Raw genomic sequence first — 12,227 nt, forward strand, 5'->3', positions numbered from 1 at the left:
TCCAAGGTCTAATCATGACATCGTGATGTGATGTGGTGATACCAATTTATATGTCATAACATGGTGGACGATATAATTGATATGTCATGGTGCATGACACCGTCCTTGTAGCTTGGCTTAATGCACACCTTGGGTATCATCAGAGTAATGTTATCCACAAGATTGGATAAGGTCAGTCTAATCGTTCTAATCGTGATATCGTTACATAATGATACCAATTTTAATGTTATAATATGAGTGGATGACATGATTAATATGTCATGAATTTAAGGTATAATTTTAATATATAAATACATGTACTGTAATATAATTATATTAATAACATCACATATCACATGACTATGTGACTATCACACACAAAAATTTAAGTGAAATTGTGTCAGTACTTATTTAATTAAGATGGCAGTAAATTAAATATTCTAGTAACTGGCGACATGCATATATTATATTACATGCGCAGGTAGAGGTGGTCCATGGATCATGCTTCTTTTACATTTCTAATTACTCTTCCCTACACATCCATAAGCACACATTTTCCCTATAATCAAGTATCTCCCCACAAGCAATTGTAAGTTATTTCATTGCAGGAGGCTCCAATATGAACACCATTATGCAACTGTGGAAAATCTCCAACGACACAACCAAAATCCACCATTCCCACCGTGTCATCTGCAAACCAAGCTTCCATTTCATATGATGATGGGTTTGTCTCCGCCATGTCTACATCTCCCGACTTTAAGTCAGGGGTGCAAATCTCATCATGCTGCTCCACTGAAACCTGCCCATCTGTCATGCTATTAGCATCATCAACATCCCCTATTTTCCCATCCTTCTTCACCTCCTCCTCATTCTCCAACTCTTCAAGCAAGTCCCAGAGGAGGGCTCCATCAACTTCTGTGACCTCAAAGTCTTCAAATTCATCTTTACCAAGAACAAGCTGCATGCTTTCTGATACATCATCAGAGGCCATGTATGACAGAAAATAAAGCTGTTAAAAAGTGCACAAAATGAAGAAACAATTTTCGAAGGAAAAGAAGTGGAGTTTTTTAAGAGAACTTGGGTAAAAACCTTGGAATACAATATTGATTTATATAGTGATAAGGTAGGGCCCAAGTAGGCATATCGATTGCCATGTCAACTTGTCAAGGGCACAGATTACTGGCATCATGGGACATCTTGAAAATTACATGTACCTAATATTGCTAGAATTAGGTGTACACATATGGGGGACCAAGAAAGATTTGAAAAAAGCCAAATAATGAACTAGGTTTTGGAAAACTCTACCATATAGGACATCACATATGGCTCCTAACAAGACACATATAATGCACAAAAACCATATCTTTGATGAAAACCCAATCTTCTAAGCCTAGAAGGAAAAAGACTACAATTTTATTGGTAATTTGGTGTGTACCTCTCATGCACTTTTACCAAATTCAGATGAACCATTGAGTGTGCTTTTTTGGTCTCATTCAATTCTTTTGCTCATTGGGAGATGGAAAAAAAGGGCAATAGAAGGGGATGAGCAGCATGTGCAATGGTTGCTGGTCATTGTCATTGTGTTCAGTGCATGTGAATTATGCACATGTTTTCATCTTGTTTTTAGGTATCTTTTTGGTGTCATTTTAGGCTTTTAGCTATCACGAGAGTACATGTACTTGTTGTTCCTGCACCATATAAAGTTTCATTTCAATTCTTTTTCTTTTTCTTTTTCTTGGGTTTGGTTTTATCTGGCTAGCACAACAATTGTGAGTGGAACAATTGCCTTTTATTCTAAAATGTTTATTTCGATTTGATTATGAAATGAATTTTTGAGCCAATATTGGAAAGATTGATCAATATTTGGCAACTTGGTAGTTTGTGTAAGAAATTCTCATCTCTCTTGTAGTTTAGACTATCGTTTGTATTGTTTATATATATAGAGCTTCAATTGAGGGGACTCTCATAGGGACACCCTTGTAGGGCCCACCACACATTGTATTTCAATGATCCGAGCCGTCTAGTTTTTAGATATTACATCAAAGATCATCTCTGCAAAAAATCACTTGAATCTGAAATCATTTGACAACTCAATTAAATAGTTGCTATTATAGTCTTTTCTTGAACTGTGTTCGTTTATTTTATTGGTCCCAACTAGATGCCTTAATGATTTTCAATTTGCTTAATTTTTTGCAAGAATGATCTATGAATGAAGACTTGAAAATTAGACGGTTTGGACCGTTGAAAAAAAAATATTATAAGGGACCCTAAAGAGTGTTCCTGAAATAAAATTAATTATGGGATCCCTCAATAAAAGATGACTATATATATTCAAGAACAATGGTTGGTTAAAAAAAACCCGCTAAACCAAAAAAACCGCTCGATTTAGTTCAGATTTTGACCAAAAATAAAATTAAAAGTTCAACAGAAGTATGAACATAAGAACAGGCCAAGAGGAAGCGATAACATAACAAACATGATCTAATAAACATTTACATTTTCCCAACAAATGCTAAAAGAAATTATTTTCTACAACGATGTAGTTTTAACACAAACGAATCTTTATTTATATAAACTATACTACCAAAAAAAGAAGAATGGATTTTTGTTATGGCAAATAATTGAAAAAACATGCCTCGTTCAGTGTTCTACCAGAAATATAGATTGATTGGTTGCCAAACTAATGAGATCTGGAGCCAATCTGTAGAATGTGAAACACATTTTATTTCCTCTTATAGAAAGATCACATTTTATGAAACATCGGGGCAGAGGATACCAGAATTTCCTTCTATAGAAAGATCACATTTTATAAAAGATTGGGGCAGAGGATATATCAGATATAGGGATATTGTTGTGACACGGACACTGTCCATCCTCCTTGCTAAAACATTTTATAAATCCGGAAATCAGGACGGAGTACGTTTTGCTATTAACATGACATGATATTAATATGGACACCTTATCAATATCATATCGACAATCAGTACTTAAATAAAGAACAGACGTCGAGAGGAACTCTAGCGCTTATTGTAGGGCATTACCCAATTTGAGGCTTTCAGTTTTAGCTCGAGTACTGCTAATCCTGTGCTGGACAATTTCATGATTTGAAATTTGAATATCAATAAACCAATGCTCCTTATCGTATTGTGCCAAACAATTTGTATGGCATGTTTCTGGCCAAATCTGAATTGATTTTGATTAGGGGGATAAAGCCAGACCTCCAGTTATTTTAGTTTTCATAGATTTCAAAGTCATGATTTTTATTTTTATTTTTCTAAGGAGATTTTTATTTATTTATTTATTTTGAAGAAATATACTTCTTTAAACAAAGTCATGCTGCATGCATGCAGATCTAGATGAGCTCATTTCATAGATCATAGATTACAAAACTTTGAAGATCCAAACGTTGTCGTTTGGAGGAAGTTGATCTTTCTATGACGGAGTATTACAATTATTATTTTCCACGTCAATTCAAGGGAGCTGTTATTAGCACTCTAAAAAGATAATTTTACACTATTGAAGTGCAATTTCTTCAGCTTTGTTTAACAGTTAATTATGTATAATTCATTCATTTGATGCCGTTGAAAATAATATATCGGAGTATCTAACTAAAACCAATTAGTACCTAATCGTGACTAAGATATTAATGAGATGTGAAGGTTAAAATGTTGGAAACAATATGGCAGAACATCTAATCAAAACAAGGTATTAATGAGATGTGAAAGTTTAAATGTCCGAGACGTGAAATTCCCAAAAAATAGAAGGAGCCAGGAGAGAGATTCTAGAAGATGCAGCTAGAATAGGTGATCATTAATTACATAGAAATGTTCTTTGTTTTGATTTTGATAATATGCTCTTTATCATACCTTTAAAAAGATGAACATCATGTTTAATCTTAAGCAAGCCTTGTTGTTGAAACCCAAATTCATGGGCTGACCTTCTGAGAAGTGCAACAATTCTTGGATGGCTGAGGAGCTTGATGGGTATCCATAGCTTCTCCATGTCTCCCATTTCTTTCCCCACCAGAATTGGGACATAACCTTTTCTAACCCTGTCTCTCTCCACTGTCTCACTGCAGCTTAAGCTCACATAGGCTGATGAGCAACAGCAGCTTCCCATTTTAATTAATTTCCAGCCCTTCATTGAGTTTTGAGTTTTGAGCTTTTTGTGTTGCACTTGATACATGGTTTTTATAGCATGAAAAATATTTAAATAAAAGTAGAAAAAATAATCCGAATTTCGACAAATTTTGATTGGTCAAATTTTTATAATGCATGATTCTTTGAAAAATTTAGATTCAATTAGTTATTTGGTCAGTCCAACTAAATTTTTATAAAAATTTCATATTGTGAAGGCATGGATAGTCCTTTCTTTGATGGGGATGTTTGGATTAATCTTGAGATTTCCTGTTCATGTTTCATGCTTGCCTGGAAATTCAACCAACTGTACTAATTAATTCATAATTAGTTGAAGTATTTAGAGCACAGCTCACGCAAGAAATATCTTTGTGAATATTTTTCTAAATTAAACCTTGTTGTTTATTACTAAACAAAGGAAGTTCTGCAAAAGGATTACTTGCTTATCAAAATGTAGTGACTCGTGAAATGGATGTATTTGTTTTATGTTCACCCCTTCCATCAATTCACAACTAACCATGAGTTTAAGTTCACACATTTGAGGGCCAGGGAACTGTAAACTAGGCTGGGTTCAGTCCGAATTTTTACGGGCCCGGCTCGGTTCAACTCAAGCCCAAATCTCTTTTCAAGATGCCATATTCCATTTTAGAGTCTACCTCACATGAAAAGTGAACTTTTTTGTCTGCGGACATATACAATTATGTATCTATCACTCTCATCAAGAGACGAGATGAATAATGATTTCACACTCATTGGTACTAGAGTGTGCTAAGTGTGGCGATACAAATATTTTTTATGGTCCCCCCCAAAAAAGTCTTCTGTTAGAACGTTTCTTGTCATCCCTTGGTCATTTTAAAACACTGTTGGGCCCATGTTTTGTACGATATGGTGGATCAAGGAGCTGGTGTCTGATAGAAGGGCATGAAGCTTGAAGCTTCTCTATCATTTATCAAGTTTCTGCAATTTCATGACACTTGTAAATAAGGTGATGTGCAACAAAGATAGCTACATGGTTCCTTAATCTTTTCCCTTTTTTTGTTGGAATTTTTAGCTACAAACACAGATCATCAACTTCAGCATCATCTCTGATGAAAGAAAGGTGAAAGCAACAATGTTGAATCTAACCACCACATGTGATGTGACCCATATAAATCATAATTTTGAGGCCCCAGCTATTAAACCTAATCTTTCAGGGCAATAGGGCAACTGTGTACTTCAAGGGGCAAGATCAGCATTCCTCATAAATAAGCACCAACCAGAGCAGTTTCTCTGTTAGGAAGCCTTTAATGTGTCTTTAATATCTCTTAATTATGGGTCACATCCAGTGCTCAATCTTCATTCTCCCAATAATATGCAAGATAAACTTCTCAAAGAAACAATATGCAAGATAAAAGTTTTGTTGATAAGACCTCTTTGCTTTGCAGACATAGGTTAGGCCAGTTGGCCAGAGCAGTGAGCTCGCCCTTCTTGCACTCAATTTCGAATTCTCATTTCCATAGATTAGATTAATTGTATTCAAAAGATAGAGCACTGTTTCTTCTCAAATCCATAACTACGTTTCCCAGATCAGAAGTTGTAATCCATAACTATGTCTTCTCAAACATCATTTGTGTCCCTAAATTTTGGAAGTTTTGAGTTTTCATTATGTTTGACAGAAAAGGTTGTAAGTATTTGTACCTTACTTGGTACACTGCTAGATCATGTTGTCTTCACTTTATCAGGCTTGCAGGATTTTTTTTTTTTTTTACCACCTTTTGACTTTTTGGTAACAAGGACTGCAGGTAGACCTTTCTCAGGAAATGGAATGGAGAATTGAATGCAAGTTGCAGTATTGCAGATAATCTGACAAACTCCATCTACTACATTTATGGCATTATCAATACTAACAATCACACAAGCAACTCAACTGATTGACAAACTTTTCAACCATTTTTGGTGCCAATAAAGACTTGCCTTTTTAATGGTTTCATTCACTATTTACTCATTCCTTTTCATCAAAATTCTATGATTGCAGAAACCCAGGAACTCACTGAATTTACTGCAGCTCTGTGTTTAACCCCATTTTGGTTAAGCTTCCACCCCATAATGCTGGTACATGCTAAGCTTCCTACTGCAATTAAAAGCAGAACCCCCCACCAAACTTTCTCAATTATATATCCACATTTTCCATTATTCCATTAAATAAATCTGAAACTAGTATTTAGATTCCTTCTCCCACCAATCTATCATTCCCGTCCAGTTGTGAGCTTGCTAGAACCTTATACCAGACACAAAACAATATGGCAAACTTGTACATTCCTTGGATTTTCTTAGTTCAAACACTAACACTATTTGCCAAATGCAGAGGTAAAGTTCCAGCAGTCATAGTGTTTGGAGATTCTTCTGTTGACTCAGGTAACAACAACTTCATTCCAACAATTGCCAGGAGCAACTTTCAGCCTTATGGTCAAGATTTTCCGGGAGGCCAACCCACGGGGCGGTTCTGCAACGGCCGAATTCCTTCTGACCTCATCTCTGATGGTCTAGGCCTTAAGCCAACCATACCTGCCTACTTGGATCCAATTTATAACATATCAGATTTTGCTACTGGTGTTTGCTTTGCTTCTGCAGGAACCGGCTATGATAACACAACTTCTGATGTTGCTGTAAGTGACCAATCAACTTCTAAAGTCTGCATCAATTAAACATGTTGAAGCTATATATCTCATCAGATTCTTTATGCTAACCACATGCTACAAAAATGTTTACAATTATATCATTATTTCAGCGTGTGATTCCACTGTGGAAGGAAGTAGAATACTACGAGGAATACCAGAAGAAATTAAAAGCCTATCTTGGAAATAAGAAGGCAAAAAAATTACTAAGTGATGCTTTATATTTGATTAGCATAGGAACAAATGACTTCCTTGAAAACTACTATACATTACCGGACCGACAATCCCAGTTCACCGTGAAGCAGTACGAGAACTTCCTGATCAATCTTGCAGCAGATTTTGTGAAGAAACTATATGCTCTTGGGGCTCGGAGGATGTCCCTAGCAGGGCTTCCTCCAATGGGGTGTTTGCCATTGGAAAGGACCACAAATATCATGGGACTGCATGCATGTGTGGAGGAACGCAACAATGTGGCTTTGGAGTTTAATCGGAAGTTGAAGGGTATGGTGGCAAAGCTGAACAAGCAGCTTCCGGGGCTTGAGGCGGTATATGGAGATGTTTATTACATTTTCTTGCAAATCATAACAAGGCCTTCTGTTTTTGGTAAGTGTTTACTTGCTTTTGATGATTGGTTGGTTCTATGACTTTAAAGTTCTAATTCTGAGGTTCCCTCAAAGAGATGAAAGTCAAATTTCAAAACGTCAAAATTTATATTTTTAGTTTTTTAGTACAAGCGATATTGTAAACTACCTGAAAGGGGGGATTTCACACGCACACACAATTAAGATATTCAAACCAAAGACCTTTGATTTGCAAGTCAATGTCCTTTTCTACTGGGCTAGACCCCGTTTGCAGAATTTTTTTGGTTCTAGGTTGCTTTAACTGATTTGAATTTGATTTCTCTATGTTTTTCCTTGTTCTTTAAGGTTGTCCAATTAACATTTTGGGTTTAAAAATGGTTCTCTTTTCGATGACAGGATTGGAGGAAGCAAGAGTGGGATGCTGTGGCACGGGGAGATTTGAGATGAGTTTCCTATGTAATCCACATAATCCCTTTACGTGCCAAGACGCAAATAAGTACGTATTTTGGGATGCCTTCCATCCTTCAGAGAAAACCAATCAAATCATCTCAGATAATGCTCTTAAAACTTATTTAGCAAAGTTTCTTTGATGTTGTAAAATGTAATGTGTAACATTGAAGCAAATACAACGGGAACTCCCTTGTTAGTGGAATGAAATTTCTAAGACGACCAAACATCAAAGTTTGAAGGTTCCCCTTCATCTCTCTATTTCTTAGTCATCCACACTTGGGAACTCAGAGGATGTTTACATAGGTTGGGAAGATCTTGCCACTTTCCAAATTATTTGGAGTGAACGATGAACAGATAGAATGAACAACGAACAGAAATAAAGCTATTGCAGACTCGAAGCAAAACATTTACCAAAAAGAAGCAAAAATAATCAGCCCCGACTCTGCATCCTAGCTATCCTTCCATGCAGTTAGTTACCCATCTCTACACCAATCTCATTTCCACAAGTCAAAGACTAATAGGTTAAAGTTGCCCCGTTGCAGCTTCGTTACAGCAGCGAAAGCTGTACCTGGAAATTTGAGGCTCATATTTACACCTGAGATCTAGAAGGTTCAGAATCTTCCTTACCCCTGACTTCTTGTCTTCTCCTCTGTGAATGCTGATGCTCCGACCATTCAACCCCTCCCCCTCCTGATACTTCACATATGATCCAAACCACTCATACATCCAAAGCTACCTCCTGCCGGTTTCACCATAACTTAAAACTTCCACAATGCATTTCGTCACTAAAAACAAACTGCAATCCTCCATTAGTTAACAAGGAAGGATCAACAGTAGCTACCAGCATCTATCTGGATTTAGCTAATTCCGTTTTGCAATTATTTGAAACCAAACTTACAAAGCTTTTACAAGATCCAACAAACAAAGAATATCAAGAACAAAAGACACTAATATTTCGATCTCTATTCCTCCTTGAAGTTGCTTATTACAAACATGTCCAGAGTGCAACAGGTTGATGATGGATTACACTTGACATACATAATTAGAACTAACATTGATGTCATTGTGCATAGATCAAAAACACCAACAGTGACAACCATACAGCCTGTTACACATAATAAGACACTTGCTTACCAGCCCTAAAATGAGTACAACGACAGAACCCGACTTCAGCAACTACCTTATTTCACAGTATCATGAACAAAGGCGAATCAAGCAGCCGCTGGCTCTGCAATTTGTCTGGCTTCGAGAGTCTTTTCGTATTCCTCGATGGATTTGAAGAGCTCGGAGAAGTTACCTTTCCCAAACCCACCACATCCACCCTTCTGGTGAACCTTCCCTTCCTCATCCTTAAGCATGCACCCTACTCTCTGAATGATCTCTACGAATATGGTTGGCCTGCCCATTTTAAGACAAGAACCAATTAACCCAATGTCATAAGATCAAGCAGGAAATTCTTTTAAGCATGAAGCTATCATTTTTCAAAAGCCCCAATTGCCTCATACTTAAAGACCATATCTTTGACACAAAATTAACAACTTTAACAAAGAAAGAGCAGAGCAACCGTGATCAATTACCTATCTCCAACAGGCTTTGTGAAAATCTGAAGCAGAGTGCCCTGGTCGTCCCTGTCCACCAAAATCCCCAACTCCTCACACTCCTTGATCTGATCATCCGTCAACACGTCCCCAGCCCTCTTCTTCAAGTTCCTGTAATACGTCGGCGGCGGCGACGGCATGAATTGGAACCCTCCGATGCCGCTCCGGCTCCTCATCTCCCTCAGCGTCTTGAATATGTCTTCGCTGACCAGAGCCAGGTGCTGAACTCCAGCGCCTTCGTTGTGTTCCAAGTACGTCTGAATCTGACTCTTCCTCTTCGTCCCGTATACCGGCTCGTTCATCGGAAACAGAACCATCTCTTCGTTGTTCGCCAAAACGACGGAGTTTAGCCCGCTCTCGCTCGTCCCGACGTCCTCCGCCGTGAACTCGGCGAACTCGTGAAACCCGGTGAAGCCTTTCACGTACGACACCGCCGATTTCAGATCCTCCACGTTGCCTACGGCGTGGTCCAGACGGCGGAGCCCGAAGTCGAGAGGAAATGACGACGTCATGGCTTCGAATCCGGGGAGGAACCAGAGGTCCGGGTTCGAGTCGGAGACGTCACTAGAGTTAGAGTAGCTCACGTAGCGCAGAACAACATCGCCGTAGAGCTGGACCTCGGCGACGGTGACGCGGTTGCCGAGGAGGATCGGCGGGGCGGAGGGTTTGGCGCCGTGGGCGACGCTGGTGGTGAAGGCAGAAACAGCGTCATCGACTTGGATGGCGACGGCGCGGACGCCGAGGCCGTGGCGGGAGGAGAAGTCCCGGGAAGCGGAGTGGTCGAAGGTGGGGATGGAGGCGGTGGAGTTGTTGGGCCTGGTCGGATCATCGGTCCGGGTCAGGGTGGGGGAGTACGGGGCGGTGAAGAGGAAGTTGAGGTCGCCGGAGCGGAGGAGGTAGGAGGCATGGGTTTGATTGCCTGTGGAGAGGTCTGATTTGGCTACCATGGGCATGCCGAGGCCCCACGAGAATCGGAGGGCGGAGTTGGTGGCGTCGGTGCACCAGAACTCGACGTGGTGGAACCGGTGGACCTTGAACCGGTCGGACCGGGGATTGGACCGAACGAAGTTGGAGAAGCCCACGAGGTTCAATTGGCTGTCGTTTTCCTGGCCCATGATGCTGCTTGCTGTCGTAGTGGCGGTCGCGGTGGTGGTGGTGGGGGGTGAACATAGGATCATATAGCAGTGACTGACAGTGGACTTGGAGAGGAAGGTGAGCTGACACGCGGCATGGGTGGAGTTATCTGATTGTCTTGACACGTGGGTGGATATGGGTGGTTGTACAGGGTGATAGTGGAACAGACGTGTGAGACTGGCCTTCATCCAGACAGTGATCAGTTCTGAGTCTGTCACTGTGAGGAAGGTTGTTGAGTGACGCAACTTGGGACCTGGAAGCAGGGCACTTGCGCCACCACACAGGTCCTGAAAAAGTTTTCTTCATATTATAGGAATTGTATATATAGTATAGCGGGCTAGATATTTATGCTTTCGGTCTATTAGTTTTCTGCTCTAAAAAAATTACTTTCTTCATTCAAAGCAATACAAAACATTTATTGACGGTGATTTTTAATTTTATAAATTTAATTTTTGATTGTCATTACATATTTATTAATAGTGACTTTTAGTTTTAAAAAAATTGCTTATAACATTAAGTTATGGCAAATTTTTATTTATAGTATTTTCGTATTAGATTATGTGATGTCCCAATTTAAGTTTCACACAAGGCTCTCAAAATCTAAGGGACGACCCTGCCTAGAAGTTCGTAGATGCGAGTTGTAGCGGAGAAAACTATGACTCTCAAAAAGTTTTAACTATCAAAATATCCCCTCTTGCAAACCCTGTAATAATGGTAAACTCTGGCAAGCATACTTGATACCATAGTTTAAAATATCGATAATATCAACGAAATATCGAGGATATTATCGTTTTTTCGGGTCACGGATATTTCGAAAAGTATCCACACATATCGTATAAATATCGAGAATATCGACGATAATATCGAAAAATATTAATGTCGATAATTTCGCTCACACTTCAGCAATATTTTGCCAAAATATCACTATAATATTGAAAATATCAATGTAATAGAAAAAATGGAGGAAAAAAAAACACGCAAAGGGGATTCGAACCCTTTCATACCCTATTCCTTTTGGATGGAATTGAGTAGCTTATGGAAAGAATCCGACACCCAATTTTCAAATGATTTTGCTTATGAACAATGTCAACCAATCTTGGATCTATATAGGTGTCATGTTAACAATTATATGCAAAACTATTTTGGGGATTTATCATTTGATGGCTACTCTTCACAATACACTTACTCTACACATAGAGATGATGAAGATAGTGAAAATTTTGAACTTTATAGGAATTCTATGCGGTACTAAGTCACTTATGTATCTTACCATGCAATGTATAAAGTGTAAAATATTGTAGTAAATTATTATATATAAATGATTATGATGTGTTTAATCTTTTTTCATTAATTACTACATATTTTCTATATTCATGCAGTGTTTGTTAGCTCGCTATATAATCAACTTAAATCAGTTAAACCCATCATGCAATGCATTTCCTTATAATTTTTTGTGATAAACTAATAGATAATTGACTAAATAAACATCTTCCAAAATTTCAATAAAAATTTCCAAGTTTTTCTTACAATTTACGTAATTTTTATTCAATTTTTATCAATTTCAATAATATTCCAATATTTCTATCTAAATTTCCGTATTTTTGAACTATCGATATTTTCAATATCATCGATATTTTAAACATTACTTGACACCTAATTAAAGTGTAGTGCTAGGTGTAGGGCCACGGGATATAA

The 12,227-nt window shown here is 38.2% G+C and overlaps 3 protein-coding genes across 3 annotated transcripts; 1 reads left to right on the top strand and 2 right to left on the bottom strand.

The window, feature by feature from the left end:
• Positions 298 to 1,069, bottom strand: LOC18782178. Its single transcript, XM_007215082.2, has one exon. It carries the CDS (start codon positions 968 to 970, stop codon positions 545 to 547), a length of 426 nt encoding a protein of 141 aa, XP_007215144.2. The 5' UTR covers positions 971 to 1,069; the 3' UTR covers positions 298 to 544.
• Positions 6,145 to 8,539, top strand: LOC18782884 (GDSL esterase/lipase At2g42990). Its single transcript, XM_007215562.2, has 3 exons — positions 6,145 to 6,760; positions 6,883 to 7,372; positions 7,747 to 8,539. The coding sequence occupies exons 1-3, from the start codon at positions 6,395 to 6,397 to the stop codon at positions 7,938 to 7,940; spliced, it is 1,050 nt and encodes a 349-aa protein (XP_007215624.1). The 5' UTR covers positions 6,145 to 6,394; the 3' UTR covers positions 7,941 to 8,539.
• On the bottom strand, positions 8,744 to 10,830 carry LOC18782301 (4-hydroxyphenylpyruvate dioxygenase). Its single transcript, XM_007215331.2, has 2 exons — positions 9,378 to 10,830; positions 8,744 to 9,198 (listed from the first exon to the last, which is right to left on the bottom strand). Exons 1-2 carry the CDS (start codon positions 10,718 to 10,720, stop codon positions 9,012 to 9,014), a joined length of 1,530 nt encoding a protein of 509 aa, XP_007215393.2. The 5' UTR covers positions 10,721 to 10,830; the 3' UTR covers positions 8,744 to 9,011.

This window comes from Prunus persica, chromosome G3, assembly GCF_000346465.2.
Source record: "Prunus persica cultivar Lovell chromosome G3, Prunus_persica_NCBIv2, whole genome shotgun sequence".
NCBI classification, from domain to species: Eukaryota; Viridiplantae; Streptophyta; class Magnoliopsida; order Rosales; family Rosaceae; genus Prunus; species Prunus persica.